Consider the following 18,395-nt stretch of genomic DNA (forward strand, 5'->3'; position numbering starts at 1 on the left):
CCCTCTACAGCAGGGAGAGACAGGTCCAGCAGAGACTGGTTGTGCTGGTTTCACCCTATAATCTTTCTAACCAGAGGCTGTATGCTATAGAATAGTGGTATTCAAACTTGTTCAGCTGGGACCCCATTTTTTCTGGAAACAATTTCCGGGGAAGCCATTTTTCTTCACAACATTTCTTTTTGCGACCCCATTCCACCCCAAAACAAATAACATAAATTCCGATTTTTACATCAACAAATAACCTTCAATTCATTACATGTTCATCTCTTTTATCAAATTAAAAGAAAACAAATACATTTTATTTTTCAAATTATCTTTCTCAAAAATGTTTTTATGTTGACCCATACAATAATCTGTCATTTTTTGTTCATAAATATATATATATTTTTTGCCGCGATCCACTCACAACCTGGACTTTGAATATCACTGCTGTAGAGTACAACAGCTGTCTCACCTAGTTTCACCCTATATTACATTTACATTTACATTTAAGTCATTTAGCAGACGCTCTTATCCAGAGCGATCTTTCTAACCAGAAGCTGTATGCTGTAGAGTACAACAGCTGTCTCACCTAGTTTCACCCTATATCTTTCTAACCAGAAGCTGTATGCTGTAGAGTACAACAGCTGTCTCACCTAGTTTCACCCTATATCTTTCTAACCAGAAGCTGTATGCTGTAGAGTACAACAGCTGTCTCACCTAGTTTCACCCTATATCTTTCTAACCAGAAGCTGTATGCTGTAGAGTACAACAGCTGTCTCACCTAGTTTCACCCTATATCTTTCTAACCAGAAGCTGTATGCTGTAGAGTACAACAGCTGTCTCACCTAGTTTCACCCTAATATCTTTCTAACCAGAAGCTGTATGCTGTAGAGTACAACAGCTGTCTCACCTAGTTTCACCCTAATATCTTTCTAACCAGAAGCTGTATGCTGTAGAGTACAACAGCTGTCTCACCTTGTTTCACCCTATATCTTTCTAACCAGAAGCTGTATGCTGTAGAGTATAACAGCTGTCTCACCTAGTTTCACCCTATATCTTTCTAACCAGAAGCTGTATGCTGTAGAGTACAACAGTGAGAGCATCATTCCAGTGGCCCTGGAGGACTGGGTTCGTTTCCCCTGCTGTATAGAAGGAATACGTTACATGATGACATGCCTAGTAGAGGGATGAACTGGGTTGATCATCATTACTGTGGATTTATTAAGGCTTAATAATAATAACCCTGATCCCCCCCCCCCCCCAAGCCTCCGTCCGCCCCAAAGCAACATGGACGCCATAGAGGGCTTATTGTCCATTGTCTCTCACAACGCCTCAGAGTCAGTCCGCCCCAAAGCAACATGGACGCCATAGAGGGCTTATTGTCCATTGTCTCTCACAACGCCTCAGAGTCAGTCTGCCCCAAAGCAACATGGAGGCCTAGGTTGTTGTTAGAAGTCCATCTCCTCTCTCTTAAGCCCAGTACGGGTGGGGCTCAGAGTCAGAGAATTAACTGTAGTTCTGGTCACCAATATGGTGCAGTGGAGGAGGATGAAGAAGAACATGACGAAGAGGAGTCTTGCTGTGTCCTGTAAGGTTAAAATGGCGTTCTCACTGAGAACTATAGTGAACACAGAAACTCTGCCCATGAACTTATGATGACATATACTACAACATTCCAGCAAGGACAGCATCCTGCATTCTTCAGTCATTGGTTGGCTGACTGAACCCCTCAGTGTCCTGCCAAGTTATTGGCTAAAACAACAGACAGACTATGTATGTGAACATTTCAGTCAGGCAGACAGATAGAGAATGTACAGTAGTATGTTCCCATAAGAGTGTAGGATGGTGCAGCCTGTCTGGTTTGACTAAGCCTTTGGGGATGGTGGCACAGCAATATGTAATCATGAATACAAAGACCAGGACCACTGATAAGGTTCTAGAGACATTCCTCATACAGACTGTACAGGTTAGAGGGACAGCTCTACACTACTGCATTGGTTTACACGCTGTCATACATTATTAGAGAAGGTAGATAGCATTACTTGGCCTATTAAAGACATGTTTATGATTGGTTAACAGCTGGATACAGACAGGTGTATTGGAGTACTATGTCTAACAGCAGCTCATCATAAAAACACGCATTCTGCTATTTCATCTCAACTCACCACCTTTCTGATGATCAAATGAACCTCTCTTCTGTCATAAAGACTCAATTCACCACCTTTCTGACCATCAAATGAACCTATCTTCTGTCATAAAGACTCAATTCACCACCTTTCTGACCATCAAATGAACCTCTCTTCTGTCATAAAGACTCAATTCACCACCTTTCTGACCATCAAATGAACCTCTCTTCTGTCATAAAGACTCAATTCACCACCTTTCTGACCATCAAATGAACCTCTCTTCTGTCATAAAGACTCAACTCACCACCTTTCTGACCATCAAATGAACCTCTCTTCTGTCATAAAGACTCAATTCACCATCTTTCTGATGATCAAATTAACCTATCTTCTGTCATAAAGACTCAATTCAATACTTTGTTTTGAACCAATCTGATATGATGTTATGACATATGATCCATTGTATAAATAGTATAGTCATGTCTGAACCACAGCAGTGCTGTTGGAGCGGGGTTTCTGTCCGGAACCCTGTGGTACCAAGCTCTTCAGCAGATGGTTACATCATTTGCATGAAGAAGTGCTTCTTTCAGCCTGCCTCATTGGTTGAAGAAGACAGAGAAGTGGGTTGTGGGTAGTCTGAGCATGTCTATCACAACTACCACACACTATCTTTCAGACGGAAACATATATGTACCAACACTATTGCAACGACAGTGTCATACAAATGCCAGTGGGTGTTGATGGGTGTGCATGCCTTCCGCCTACAATGGCTGCCACTTTGGATCTCTTCCTAACCCAGGGTGAGTGCCATTCCAAACATACCACCTTCAGTATTCCAAACTTCCAAATGCAGTATTTCTTCACGTATTCCAAGAGAATCCAGTGGGATATGACAGCCTGTCCTTCTTCTTTCTATCATCTGTCCATCTGTCTGTCCGTCTCACACGGTGTGGTTGGTTTCCTTGGGAACAGGGGGAGGTCCCGGGCTGCTGGTTCCGCTGGTGCGAGAGGCGCCGCCCCTCCAACCAAATAGAGCATCCTGCAGGACAGGTGGAATACCAGGTTACTGTTGTGTGTGTGAGGTTGTGTGTGTGAGGTTGTGTGTGTGAGGTTGTGTGTGTGTGAGGTTGTGTGTGTCAGGTTGTGTGTGAGGTTGTGTGTGTGAGGTTGTGTGTGAGATTGTGTGTGTCAGGTTGTGTGTGTCAGGTTGTGTGTGTGTGTGAGGTTGTGTGTGTCAGGTTGTGTGTGAGGTTGTGTGTGTCAGGTTGTGTGTGAAGTTGTGTGTATGAGGTTGTGTGTGAGGTTGTGTGTGTGAGGTTGTGTGTGTCAGGTTGTGTTTGAGGTTGTGTGTGTGAGGTTGTGTGTGTGTGTGTGAGGTTGTGTGTGTGAGGTTGTGTGTGTGAGGTTGTGTGTGTGTGAGGTTGTGTGTGTGTGAGGTGTGTGTGTGTGTGAGGTTGTGTGTGTGAGGTTGTGTGTGTGAGGTTGTGTGTGTGTGAGGTTGTGTGTGTGAGGTTATGTGTGTGTGTCAGGTTGTGTGTGTGTGTGAGGTTGTGTGTGTGTGAGGTTGTGTGTGTGAGGTTGTGTGTGTGAGGTTTGTGTGTGTGTGAGGTTGTGTGTGTGAGGTTATGTGTGTGTGTCAGGTTGTGTGTGTGTGAGGTTGTGTGTGTGTGAGGTTGTGTGTGTGAGGTTATGTGTGTGTGTGAGGTTGTGTGTGTGTGTGAGGTTGTGTGTGTGTGAGGTTGTGTGTGTGAGGTTATGTGTGTGTGTCAGGTTGTGTGTGTGAGGTTGTGTGTGTGTGAGGTTGTGTGTGTGAGGTTATTGTGTGTGTGAGGTTGTGTGTGTGTGTGAGGTTGTGTGTGTGTGTGAGGTTGTGTGTGTGTGTGAGGTTGTGTGTGTGTGAGGTTGTGTGTGTGTGAGGTTGTGTGTGTGTGTGAGGTTGTGTGTGTGTGAGGTTGTGTGTGTGTGAGGTTGTGTGTGTGTGAGGTTGTGTGTGTGTGTGAGGTTGTGTGTGTGTGAGGTGTGTGTGTGTGTGAGGTTGTGTGTGTGAGGTTGTGTGTGTGTGAGGTTGTGTGTGTGTGTGAGGTTGTGTGTGTGTGAGGTTGTGTGTGTGTGAGGTTGTGTGTGTGTGAGGTTGTGTGTGTGTGAGGTTGTGTGTGTGTGTGAGGTTGTGTGTGTGAGGTGTGTGTGTGAGGTTGTGTGTGTGTGTGAGGTGTGTGTGTGTGTGTGAGGTTGTGTGGTTGTGAGGTTGTGTGTGTGTGAGGTTGTGTGTGTGTGTGAGGTTGTGTGTGTGTGAGGTTGTGTGTGTGAGGTTGTGTGTGTGAGGTTGTGTGTGTGTGTGAGGTTGTGTGTGTGTGAGGTTATGTGTGTGTGTGAGGTTGTGTGTGTGTGTGAGGTTATGTGTGTGTGTGAGGTTGTGTGTGTGTGTGTGTGAGGTTGTGTGTGTGTGTGAGGTTGTGTGTGTGTGTGAGGTTATGTGTGTGTGTGAGGTTGTGTGTGTGAGAAAGAGATTAAAGAAGATGACAGTATCTCACCTGTACAGCGCCCAGACTAAGGTTCCAGCCACCAACCGAGTCTCCCCCAGGACTCCTCACAGAGGTGGGAGTGAGAGCGTCAGCAGAGGGGACCTGGGCTGGAGCTAACGCTGGAGGTGTGTTTGTGGGAGGGCCAGAAGCCACCTGTGGGAGTATGACAGGCAGCGTGTGTGTTCCCTCCTCCAGGGGAGTATCCTGTGACCCCCCCAGGAGAGAGGATGAATTAGACAGGGGGGGAGCCGATCCAGACACATAGCTAGGTGCCGGGCTGCTCTCTCCTGAGGCGTTCTGCGGGGGATGTGTATTTGAGTGTTTCTTTTTGCGCAGGGTGTCTATCCAGCTGGAACTGTGTCTGGAGGCAAAGTTGGCCAGGGCCAGGGAGGACAGTCTCATGTTCTTCCCAGAGGTGATGAGCTCCCCAAAGCCCTCCTGGTGGGCAAAGGCATATCCTGACCTCCTGAACCCGCCCCTCGCCCCCAGACGACCCTCAGGCACGCCCCCGCCCCTGACTCCTCCCATGCATCGACCCGCTGGCTTCCTCGTCTTCTGACGCACCAGCTGGGTGTAACGCACCTGGAGGGGGGAGAGGGGTCAGGGCAAGGGAGGGGTGAGAGCAGGGGAGGTAGAGGGGGAGGGAGAGCAGGGGAGGTAGAGGGGGAGGGGGGAAAGGGAGAGGTAGAGAGGACAGACAGGAGGGTTATTTCTTAGTATAAAGGGATATGTAGGGTTTAACACTGGTGACCGGTATCCTGGGACTTCCTGACCAAGCTCCTTCCCCTTTTTGGGAGAGAAATATTGACGGGTCCTGTAGACCAATAATCCCAAAAAAATATGCAGCACTAATGCAAAAATACTAAATATGCACGATAGCTGCATGCATGAACCGAACATAACGACTCCTTGGCTTCACAACCTACATTAGACCAGTCATCACAACGCTAGCAGCCTTTACATATTTAGCCTATAGGCCTGCTCAACATAGTCCTCAATATAAAACATCACTTACATGCATGACTTCCATAAACTGCATTGCTGACTATCATGTGTAGGCTACACACGACCTGTTTTAACACAGTTACTGAAGGCAATCTCCACTTCACATTCACAAAGCTCCAGCCATACTCACTGTTAACAAGATGGTAGGTACATTGTGTCCACAAACGCTCTCGACGAAATAGACATTTGCAACATTGTTCCATGATGTTACAATAACAGAAATGAGTAGACAGGTCCCCTGATAGCCAGGTCCAGGTCATAAACCACAACCTTCTGAATCCCCATGATAGCCAGGTCCAGGTCATAAACCACAACCTTCTGAATCCCCCTGATAGCCAGGTCCAGGTCATAAACCACAACCTTCTGAATCCCCCTGATAGCCAGGTCCAGGTCATAAACCACAACCTTCTGAATCCCCCTGATAGCCAGGTCCAGGTCATAAACCACAACCTTCTGAATCCCCCTGATAGCCAGGTCCAGGTCATAAACCACAACCTTCTGAATCCCCCTGATAGCCAGGTCCAGGTCATAAACCACAACCTTCTGAATCCCCCTGATAGCCAGGTCCAGGTCATAAACCACAACCTTCTGAATCCTCCTGATAGCCAGGTCCAGGTCATAAACCACAACCTTCTGAATCCCCCTGATAGCCAGGTCCAGGTCATAAACCGGGTAGTAAGTTTTAAGTTCCTCGGCATACACATCACAGACAAACTGAAATGGTCCACTCACACAGACAGCATCGTGAAGAAGGCGCAGCAGCGCCTCTTCAACCTCAAGAGGCTGAAGAAATTCGGCTTGTCACCAAAAGCACTCACAAACTTCTACAGATGCACAATCGAGAGCATCCTGGCGGGCTGTATCACCGCCTGGTATGGCAACTGCTCCGCCCACAACCGTAAGGCTCTCCAGAGGGTAGTGAGGTCTGCACAACGCATCACCGGGGGCAAACTCCCTGTCCTCCAGGACACCTAGACCACCCGATGTCACAGGAAGGCCATAAAGATCATCAATGACAACAACCACCCGAGCCACTGCCTGTTCACCCCGCTATCATCCAGAAGGCGAGGTCAGTACAGGTGCATCAAAGCTGGGACCGAGAGACTGAAAAACAGCTTCTATCTCAAGGCCATCAGACTGTTAAACAGTCACCACTAACATTGAGTGGCTGCTGCCAACATACTGACTCAACTCAAGCCACTTTAATAATGGAAAAATGTATGTAAAAAAATGTATCACTATCCACTTTAAACAATGCCACTTAATATAATGTTTACATACCCTACATTACTCCTCTCATATGTATATACTGTACTCTATACCATCTACTGCATCTTGCCTATGCCGTTCTGTACCATCACTCATTCATATATTTTTATGTACATATTCTTCATCCCTTTACACTTGTGTGTATAAGGTAGTTGTTGTGAAATTGTTAGATTACTCGTTGGTTATTACTGCATTGTCGGAACTAGAAGCACAAGCATTTCGCTACACTCGCATTAACATCTGCTAACCATGTGTATGTGCAAATAAAATTTGATTTGATGAGTAAATTGTGACAAATACAACAAGAAACCATTCGTTTCCTGTCCGTGTTTCTCAATTGACAGTGGTATAATCAAAGATTTTTTATAACTAAACCAAAATAGACCACATCCTGTCTTTCCAAATTTTAAACAAATGAGTCATAGTGGGCAGAACAAGCAAAATGGTGGGCAGAGCCAAGCACAAGCTAGCGAGATCCTATTAGCTCGTTCTAGCATACATCTGCATATTTCCATTAGGAAACACCTACTTTGTGGAGTGAGCGTGTGCAATAACTCAATTAGCCTTTGCATTCCTTCTAAACAATGCCATTTCTTTTACAACTTTGGCAAAGGTTAAAATCTACAAAATGTAGTCCACTCTGTTCATAACAGATTTTAGTTTTGTGGACAGAAAACTGTATTGAGGTCATATGTTTCCCAGATGAGAAAATGTGCAGAATGTCGGCCAAAATCCATCTCCTTCCATCTTATCCCACTGTCAGCCACTGGGCTTCCTCTCACTACCATATTTGGTGGTGAGTGGGAATGGCAATCGGATGCTTCACATTTACACATCCGGTGAAATATCTGTCTCATTGTTCTATCTGTGGTATAATTATGTCAGATTTATTACAGGACGGTTGCAATTTTCTCAGGAAGGATGTGTAGAATGTGTAGATTGTTTTCGGACAATATTAAACCCTAGTGATAATGACGTATTATAAGGTGATAGGGACAGCTGATCTAGAGGGAATGAAGGTATATTCATGTCTGTAGGATAGACACAGACTCCGAGTCAGTATTTACAGAGAAGATAAGTGATGGGATACAGAGAGCGCTGGCGTACGCACAAACAGTTCATCATTGGTAGAGTTAGGGGACATTGGTGTGATTTCAGTCACAGCAATGAAGAGACAAACAGACAGAATCACAGTAGTATAGAGAGAAGACAGGAGTCATGGCTGACAGACTGAAGGCCAGACTGAAGGCCAGACTGAAGGCCAGAGTGAAGGCCAGACTGAAGGTCAGGCTGAAAGCCAGACTGAAGGTCAGACTGAAAGCCAGACTGAAGGTCAGACTGAAGGCCAGACTGAAGGCCAGACTGAAGGCCAGAGTGAAGGCCAGAGTGAAGGCCAGACTGAAGGCCAGACTGAAGGCCAGATTGATGTAGATGAGCACTGAAAGACTTTGAGACAGGAACAGAGGATCATAAAGAAGTGGTCATGAACCAGCATCCTTTCTTCATCCCATCCACTGATTTCACATGACTGAATTACTATTTTATTTGACCTTTATTTTACCAGTGTCGTGGAAGGATCAGAATATGTTGGTAACATTTGTAAGCTGTTTAATATTCATCAAATGTGTGTAAGTTAATTCTCATCAGAATGGTATTTTTGTGTAATTCTGTGGTGAGGTTGCAGTTATCTGTTCTATGTCAAAACTAAGTTGCATGGGCCGCTGAGAGGGGAGAGGTCAAAGTGTCATCATGTGTAAACATATCTTTTACTCCCTACCTTTTCTAGTGGGGAAGAAGGGTTGCAGTGTTGTTTCTATCTTAACCTATAGCCTCACCCTCCAGGAGTTTGTATTTAGAGTGGGTTGTATATAAATGACAATTTGATATATGCCTGTTGATATGGAGGATTTGGTTTATGGTTCTGGGGGTTGGGAAAGGAGACAAAGCTGAACGATGAATTATGTCTATGCTGTCTGACTATGTGTGTCTTTGCTATTAAAGGAACTCAGTTGCATTGTAAGGGGACTCTCAGAGAATTCACTGGGGAGACTGAATTTATCTGAGAGTCACAGGATTGTGATAGAGCTCATATAATTAAAGATGGACTTTTATAACTAACTCTGACGTGTGTGTGTGGTTTGCTCCCATGATTTGGTAAATAGAGGACATTTCCACGACACCAGGCAGGTCAACTAAGAACAAATACTTATTTACAATGACGGCCTGGCAATTGGTGAATGCTATCTGGAGTTTATCTTCTGTTTTCACCTATCCAATGTGTTAGTGAGTAGGATCAGTGATTAGGATGTGTTGGATCGAGGAGGAATGTACAGTGTGTGTGAAGTGTGTGAGTGTGACCAGAAGCATATTGTTCTCACCGTATCAGAGAGCTGTGAGTGTGACCAGAAGCATATTGTTCTCACTGTATCAGAGAGCTGTGAGTGTGGCCAGAAGCATATTGTTCTCACCGTATCAGAGAGCTGTGAGTGTGGCCAGAAGCATATTGTTCTCACCGTATCAGAGAGCTGTGAGTGTGGCCAGAAGCATATTGTTCTCACCGTATCAGAGAGCTGTGAGTGTGGCCAGAAGCATATTGTTCTCACCGTATCAGAGAGCTGTGAGTGTGGCCAGAAGCATATTGTTCTCACCGTATCAGAGAGCTGTGAGTGGGGCCAGAAGCATATTGTTCTCACCGTATCAGAGAGCTGTGAGTGGGGCCAGAAGCATATTGTTCTCACCGTATCAGAGAGCTGTGAGTGTGGCCAGAAGCATATTGTTCTCACCGTATCAGAGAGCTGTGAGTGTGGCCAGAAGCATATTGTTCTCACCGTATCAGAGAGCTGTGAGTGGGGCCAGAAGCATATTGTTCTCACTGTATCAGAGAGCTGTGAGTGTGGCCAGAAGCATATTGTTCTCACCGTATCAGAGAGCTGTGAGTGTGGCCAGAAGCATATTGTTCTCACCGTATCAGAGAGCTGTGAGTGGGGCCAGAAGCATATTGTTCTCACCGCATCAGAGAGCTGTGAGTGTGGCCAGAAGCATATTGTTCTCACCGTATCAGAGAGCTGTGAGTGGGGCCAGAAGCATATTGTTCTCACCGTATCAGAGAGCTGTGAGTGTGGCCAGAAGCATATTGTTCTCACCGTATCAGAGAGCTGTGAGTGTGGCCAGAAGCATATTGTTCTCACCGTATCAGAGAGCTGTGAGTGTGGCCAGAAGCATATTGTTCTCACTGTATCAGAGAGCTGTGAGTGGGGCCAGAAGCATATTGTTCTCACCGTATCAGAGAGCTGTGAGTGGGGCCAGAAGCATATTGTTCTCACCGTATCAGAGAGCTGTGAGTGGGGCCAGAAGCATATTGTTCTCACCGTATCAGAGAGCTGTGAGTGGGGCCAGAAGCATATTGTTCTCACCGTATCAGAGAGCTGTGAGTGGGGCCAGAAGCATATTGTTCTCACCGTATCAGAGAGCTGTGAGTGTGGCCAGAAGCATATTGTTCTCACTGTATCAGAGAGCTGTGAGTGTGGCCAGAAGCATATTGTTCTCACCGTATCAGAGAGCTGTGGTTTCAGGTCCAGTTTGAGGAATCGGAAAGCCAGAACTGGAACGATGCAGATCACTGTGGCCAAGACGATGGTCAGCCACACCAGCGGCTGGACCAGTGTGCTCTGGGCACTGCCTACGAAGTGGAACTGGTTGGGAAAGATGCTGAATAGAGTCTGGCTGTGCATAGCCAACATGATGGTGAAGAAGGAGCCCACAGAGCCCCACACAAAGAAATGGTTGATGGCTGTCCAGTAGCCTGTGTCCAGAGCAATCTACACACACACACACACACACACACACACACACACACACACACACACACACACACACACACACACACACACCCACACAGAGATTTAAGCAATAAGGCGTGAGCGGCTGTGGTACTATGCATGGCCAATATACCAGGGTTAACAGCTGTTCTTAGGCACGACGCAATGCGGAGTAACTAGAAGAGTAAAAATACATGTTTTATCATACCTGTGGTATATGGTCTGATATACCACGGCTTTCAGCTAATCAGCATTCAGGGCTCTAACCACCCAGTTTGTACTGAAAGCCGGTGTATATCAGACCGTATATAATAATAATAAGACACCTCGGGGGGGTTGTGGTATATGGTCTGATATACCACGGCTTTCAGCTAATCAGCATTCAGGGCTCTAACCACCCAGTTTGTACTGAAAGCCGGTGTATATCAGACCGTATATAATAATAATAAGACACCTCGGGGGGGTTGTGGTATATGGTCTGATATACCACGGCTTTCAGCTAATCAGCATTCAGGGCTCTAACCACCCAGTTTGTACTGAAAGCCGGTGTATATCAGACCGTATATAATAATAATAAGACACCTCGGGGGTTGTGGTATATGGTCTGATATACCACGGCTTTCAGCTAATCAGCATTCAGGGCTCTAACCACCCAGTTTGTACTGAAAGCCGGTGTATATCAGACCGTATATAATAATAATAAGACACCTCGGGGGGTTGTGCTATATGGTCTGATATACCACGGCTTTCAGCTAATCAGCATTCAGGGCTCTAACCACCAGTTTGTACTGAAAGCCGGTGTATATCAGACCGTATATAATAATAATAAGACACCTCGGGGGTTGTGGTATATGGTCTGATATACCACGGCTTTCAGCTAATCAGCATTCAGGGCTCTAACCACCCAGTTTGTACTGAAAGCCGGTGTATATCAGACCGTATATAATAATAATAAGACACCTCGGGGGGGGGTGTGGTATATGGCCAATATACCATGACTAACAGCTGTATCCAGGCTGTACTCTGCGTTGCGTCATGCATAAGAACTGCCCTTAGCCGTGGTATATTGGCCATTATCACAAACCCCTGAGGTGCCTTATTGCTATTATAAACTGGTTACCAACATAACTAGAACAGTAAACAAGTCTTTTTGTGTAATACCGTGGTATATTGTCTGATATACACACGGCCCAAACTACCCGGTTTATCATATGTAGCAAACCTTCAAACATGTTGCCTACAGGAAGTGGATACTTACCTGCACACTGACCACGATCACCAGGGCGGTGGCCGTGGTAACAGCAAAGGTCTGGTAGTCAGCGAGGGGTTCCCCGGTGCCCTGGGTTCCGTGGGACAGGATGGCATAGGGTACGAAGAACAACACAACACTAGTGTAGATACCCTGGGTTATACAGATGAAGAACTCTCTCTTGTTGAACAGCAGGTTAAGCTGACCTGGCTCATACAGCTTAGGATACTCCAGACTACGCTGCTCTGGGACGTCCTACAGAGGGAAAGAGGAACAACCAGGGGTCAAGGGTCAGGGGTCAAAGGGTACAGAGGTGCTTGGGAGACTCACCTGGTCAAATATTCCCATGGCCAGCACGGGGAGAGAGGTGTAGACGATGTTATAGAGAGTGATGAAGTACTGATCATATACTGTCTGAGAGAGTGAGAGAGAGAGAGAAGGATGAAGAGAGGGATGGAGAGAGGGAGAGAGAGAAAGATGGAGAGAGAGGGATGGAGAGAGAGAGGGATGGAAAAAGAGAGCGAGAGAGAGAAAGAAAAGAGAGAGACAGAGGGTAGGAGGGAGATAACAGAGAGAGATAGATAGAGAGGGTGAGAGGGAGAGAAACACACACAGTAAGAACGACAACCTCACCCCATTTAAGCCCCAATATAACATCATGCCCCATGAGTCTTCACTTCAGCCCTTATAGTTCCTCCTAAACACTCCTAACGTGTTTTTTGACAGTGAAGTCAAAACTATTTACCTCAACCCAACTTATAAAACCCTTCACCCCTCACCTCTAAACCACCGTTCCTGATCCCTCACCCTTGACCTCTCACCTGGGCAGAGAAGCCACAGAAGAAGCCAAACCAGAAGTGCACCATGGTGAAGGCAAAGTTCTTGTAGAAGAAGTAGCAGAGGAAGCGACACATGCGGAGGTAGGACCAGCGTCCGTGGACCAGCAGCAGGCGCTGGAGGAAGCGGAACTGGGAGAAGGAGTAGTCAGACGCCAGCACTGCCTGGATGCCCTCCTGGCCACTGATGCCCACTCCTATATGAGCCGCTGGGTGGGGGGGGTAGACAGACACTTCATATAGGTTATAGGAGAGGAGACAAGGACAGAGAGCAACTGTAGTCAGACGCCAGCACTGCCTGGATGCCCTCCTGGCCACTGATGCCCACTCCTATATGAGCCGCTGGGGGGGTAGACAGACACTTCATATAGGTTATAGGAGAGGAGACAAGGACAGAGAGCAACTGTAGTCAGACGCCAGCACTGCCTGGATGCCCTCCTGGCCACTGATGCCCACTCCTATATGAGCCGCTGGGGGTAGACAGACACTTCATATAGGTTATAGGAGAGGAGACAAGGACAGAGAGCAACTGTAGTCAGACGCCAGCACTGCCTGGATGCCCTCCTGGCCACTGATGCCCACTCCTATATGAGCCGCTGGGTGGGGGGGGTAGACAGACACTTCATATAGGTTATAGGAGAGGAGACAAGGACAGAGAGCAACTGTAGACAGACGCCAGCACTGCCTGGATGCCCTCCTGGCCACTGATGCCCACTCCTATATGAGCCGCTGGGGGGGGGGGTAGACAGACACTTCATATAGGTTATAGGAGAGGAGACAAGGACAGAGAGCAACTGTAGACAGACACCAGCACTGCCTGGATGCCCTCCTGGCCACTGATGCCCACTCCTATATGAGCCGCTGGGTGGGGGACACTTCATATAGGTAGACAGGACGCCAGCACTGCCTGGATGCCCTCCTGGCCACTGATGCCCACTCCTATATGAGCCGCTGGGGGGGGGGGGTAGACAGACACTTCATATAGGTTATAGGAGAGGAGACAAGGACAGAGAGCAACTGTAGACAGACACCAGCACTGCCTGGATGCCCTCCTGGCCACTGATGCCCACTCCTATATGAGCCGCTGGGGGGGGGGTAGACAGACACTTCATATAGGTTATAGGAGAGGAGACAAGGACAGAGAGCAACTGTAGTCAGACGCCAGCACTGCCTGGATGCCCTCCTGGCCACTGATGCCCACTCCTATATGAGCCGCTGGGGGGGTAGACAGACACTTCATATAGGTTATAGGAGAGGAGACAAGGACAGAGAGCAACTGTAGACAGACGCCAGCACTGCCTGGATGCCCTCCTGGCCACTGATGCCCACTCCTATATGAGCCGCTGGGGGGGGTAGACAGACACTTCATATAGGTTATAGGAGAGGAGACAAGGACAGAGAGCAACTGTAGTCAGACGCCAGCACTGCCTGGATGCCCTCCTGGCCACTGATGCCCACTCCTATATGAGCCGCTGGGGGGGTAGACAGACACTTCATATAGGTTATAGGAGAGGAGACAAGGACAGAGAGCAACTGTAGACAGACGCCAGCACTGCTTGGATACCCTCCTGGCCACTGATGCCCACTCCTATATGAGCCGCTGGGGGGGGGGTAGACAGACACTTCATATAGGTTATAGGAGAGGAGACAAGGACAGAGAGCAACTGTAGACAATTGAAAAGTGTAATTATCAGGGGTGTTAGTGCTGGGCTGGCACAGAAGCCTGCTATGCTCTTCCCTCAGGTTCAGGTTTGGTAACCAGTGAACAAGTTGAGTAATCGCTCACAGGTTGAGTAATGTATCCAAGGACATGGTGTCGAGCCCAGAAAACAGGATGTGAAACCACAAGGACCTCTCCTCCCTCAGAGGCCTCCTCTCTTCTGCTTTTCATACACACACACACACGCACACTTGTATTCGTGCACACAAACACACACATACATACACACAATTGTGAAAGGCATGGTGAGGCGTGAGAAAAGAGGACGTAAGGAGAGAGAACTACACAGAAACAGATAAAGTGGGGATTCTGGGGACTTTCCATGACCTTACAAATAGACTGTGCTGCCAGAGCACTTTGCTTCAATATATCTCCTCGTTCCCCTTATCTCTCAAGTCTTCCCATCTCTGTTATCATCTTTGCCAAGCACTTCTGTCACTCGCCCTTCCTCCAACCCTCCTCCTCCATCCTCTCCTCCATCCCTCTCTCTCTCTAACTTACTCTTGATCATGCTAACATCATTAGCCCCGTCTCCTATGGCCAGGGTGACAGCTTTCTTGTGTTTCTTGATGAGCTCCACCACCAGGGCTTTCTGTAGAGGAGTCACCCTGCAGCAGATCACTGCTCTACAGACACACGCTGTAGACACAAACTCCCCCTCCATATCAGCCTCCAACGCATGGGCCTGACACAGAGAGAGAGAGGGGGGGGGGGAGAGAGAGAGAGAGGGAGAGAGAGACGGGAGAGAGAGAGAGGGAGGGATAGAGAGAGAGGGAGAGAGAGAGGGAGAGAGAGAGAGAGAGAGAGGAGGGAGAGAGAGAGAGAGAGAGAGAGAGAGAGAGAGAGAGAGAGAGAGAGAGGGAGAGAGAGAGAGAGAGAGGGAGAGAGAGAGAGACAGAGGGCGAGAGGAGAGAGAGAGAGAGACAGAGGGAGAGAGAGAGAGGAGAGAGAGAGACAGAGGGGAGAGAGAGAGAGAGAGAGAGAGAGAGAGAGACAGACAGACAGACAGACAGACAGACAGACAGACAGACAGACAGAGAGAGAGAGAGAGAGAGAGAGGGAGAGAGAGAGAGAGAGAGACAGAGAGAGAGAGAGAGAGAGACAGAGAGAGAGAGAGAGAGACAGAGGGAGAGAGAGAGAGAGACAGAGGGAGAGAGAGAGAGACAGAGGGAGAGAGAGCGAGAGACAGACAGACAGACAGACAGACAGACAGACAGACAGACAGACAGACAGACAGACAGAGAGAGAGAGAGAGAGGGAGGGAGGGAGGGAGGGAGGGAGGGAGGGAGGGAGGGAGAGAGAGAGAGACAGACAGACAGAGAGAGAGAGAGAGAGAGAGAGAGAGAGAGAGAGAGAGAGGGAGGGAGGGAGGGAGGGAGGGAGGGAGGGAGGGAGGGAGGGAGGGAGGGAGAGAGAGGGAGGGAGGGAGAGAGGGAGAGAGAGAGAAGGAGAACTTGTTTGGATATTTTAGATTTGTTATGAGCGCCATGTTGACATGTTTTCTATTGCACAAGTAGTGTGTCCAGTGTAGTGGTGTTTGTATATCTAGTGAGTTATATATCCCCTAGATTACTACGGCAGCTGTTTTGAAGCCACCAAGCTCTCCCTCACCAGTGTAAAACACATTTAGGAAGGTATAGAAATGCATTTATTAATATCTACATTTGTTTTTGTCATGTTTATTCTATTACAGACACCTTAATGCAGACTTTTAAATTATATTATGTGAGCTAAACATAAAAAAATACACATGTAAAAACAAGTATAATTTTTTAAAAGTACTAATTTTACTGTCCCCACTACAACAAAAACACTTAAATACATGCAATTTAACCTCGAAAAAATGTACAACTTTAATTTTGTCCATTTAATTGACATACTGTACAATTCCATTCATTCCAATGGAGGACTGCTCCTTCTGGGCAGTGCCAATATGGCTGACCAGTGGCATCAAAGCCTCTCATTGGCCATTACATAGAAACAGCAATCCAGGGCTTATATACATCATTGGTGTGAGTGTGTGTCGTCTCACCAGGCTATGTCCGTTGATGACGAGAGCGAACTCTCCAGATATGGAGTCTAGCGTGGTTGAGGAGGGGGGTCGAGGGGCGGGAGGGCCAGGGGGAGGGGGACACTGCTGCTGTTTTTCCCCCACAGAGGGCCACTCTCTCCCATCTCCTCCCCCGTCTCCCCCAAACCCATTCCCCAGAGAACAGGCCTCGCCCCATCCCTCCTCCTTTTCTCCCTCTCTAGTACGGGCAAACTCTATCATCCTCTCCCTCGCTCTCCTGAAGAGAAAGAGAATGAGGGAGGAGAAATGACAGGACAGGACAAAGAGATGAGGGTGAATAGTTGATTAATACACTGAATAGAGAGAGACAGAGAGAGAGACAGAGAGAGAGACAGAAAGAGAGCGACAGAGAGACAGAGAGAGACATAAAGAGAGCAGCAGAAAGAGAGCGACGGAAAGAGAGAGACAGAAAGAGAGACAGAAAGAGAGAGACAGAAAGAGAGAGAGACAGAGAGAAACTGAAAGAGAGAGACAGAAAGACGAGAGACAGAAAGAGAGAGAGACAGAAAGAGAGAGACAGAAAGAGAGAGACAGAAAGAGAGACAGAAAGCGAGAGACAGAAAGAGAGAGACAGAAAGCGAGAGACAGAAAGAGAGAGAGACAGAAAGAGAGAGACAGAAAGAGAGAGACAGAAAGCGAGAGACAGAAAGCGAGAGACAGAAAGAGAGAGACAGAAAGTGAGAGACAGAAAGAGAGAGAGACAGAAAGCGAGAGAGACAGAAAGACAGAGACAGAAAAAGAGAGACAGAAAGCGAGAGAGACAGAAAGACAGACAGAAAAAGAGAGACAGAAAGAGAGCGACAGAAAGCGAGAGACAGAAAGAGAGAGACAGAAAGCGAGAGACAGAAAGAGAGACAGAGAGAGACAGAGAGAGACAGAAAGAGAGCGACAGAGACAGAGAGAGACATAAAGAGAGCGACAGAAAGAGAGAGACAGAAAGAGAGAGACAGAAAGCGAGAGACAGAAAGAGAGACAGAAAGCGAGAGACAGAAAGAGAGCGACAGAAAGAGAGAGACAGAAAGAGAGAGACAGAAAGCGAGAGACAGAAAGAGAGCGACAGAAAGAGAGAGACAGAAAGAGAGAGACAGAAAGCGAGAGAGACAGAAAGAGAGCGACAGAAAGAGAGAGACAGAAAGAGAGAGACAGAAAGCGAGAGACAGAAAGAGAGACAGAAAGCGAGAGAGACAGAAAGACAGAGACAGAAAGAGAGAGACAGAAAGAGAGAGACAGAAAGCGAGAGAGACAGAAAGACAGAGACAGAAAGAGAGAGACAGAAAGAGAGAGAGAGAGAAAAAAAGTGAGGGAAAGGAAAGGTTTAGTTTATCCTAGTTTTAAATAGCCAGCTCTAGTTTGTGTGTGTGGGGGTCTGTGTGTGTGTGTGTGTGTGTGTGTGTGTTTGTCTCACCCTGATAGATGATAGAGAGAGGAATAGAGATAGATGGATAGAGGGAGGAATAGAGATAGATGGATAGAGGGAGGAATAGAGAGATAGATGGATAGAGGGAGGAATAGAGAGATAGATGGATAGAGGGAGGAATAGAGAGATAGATGGATAGAGGGAGGAATAGAGAGATAGATGGATAGAGGGAGGAATAGAGAGATAGATGGATAGAGGGAGGAATAGAGATAGATGATAGAGGGAGGAATAGAGATAGATGGATAGAGGGAGGAATAGAGAGATAGATGGATAGAGGGAGGAATAGAGAGATAGATGGATAGAGGGAGGAATAGAGAGATAGATGGATAGAGGGAGGAATAGAGATAGATGGATAGAGGGAGGGAGGAATAGAGGGAGGAATA

The 18,395-nt window shown here is 47.2% G+C and overlaps 1 protein-coding gene across 1 annotated transcript in view; it reads right to left on the minus strand.

The window, feature by feature from the left end:
* Positions 1-252: 252 nt before the first annotated feature.
* The window catches only part of LOC115121846 (phospholipid-transporting ATPase ID-like), a 116,289-nt gene continuing 98,146 nt past the window's right edge, over positions 253-18,395 (minus strand). Inside the window, exons 21-28 of the mRNA XM_065027758.1 lie at positions 16,557-16,812; positions 15,026-15,209; positions 12,790-13,013; positions 12,299-12,382; positions 11,978-12,223; positions 10,450-10,719; positions 4,637-5,209; positions 253-3,144 (exon numbers count right to left, since the gene is read on the minus strand). Of these exons, the coding sequence (XP_064883830.1) occupies positions 3,046-3,144; positions 4,637-5,209; positions 10,450-10,719; positions 11,978-12,223; positions 12,299-12,382; positions 12,790-13,013; positions 15,026-15,209; positions 16,557-16,812 (1,936 nt within the window). The 3' untranslated portion in view covers positions 253-3,045. The remainder of the gene's footprint in view (positions 3,145-4,636; positions 5,210-10,449; positions 10,720-11,977; positions 12,224-12,298; positions 12,383-12,789; positions 13,014-15,025; positions 15,210-16,556; positions 16,813-18,395) is intronic.

Source organism: Oncorhynchus nerka, linkage group LG14 (assembly GCF_034236695.1).
Source record: "Oncorhynchus nerka isolate Pitt River linkage group LG14, Oner_Uvic_2.0, whole genome shotgun sequence".
Lineage (NCBI taxonomy): Eukaryota > Metazoa > Chordata > Actinopteri > Salmoniformes > Salmonidae > Oncorhynchus > Oncorhynchus nerka.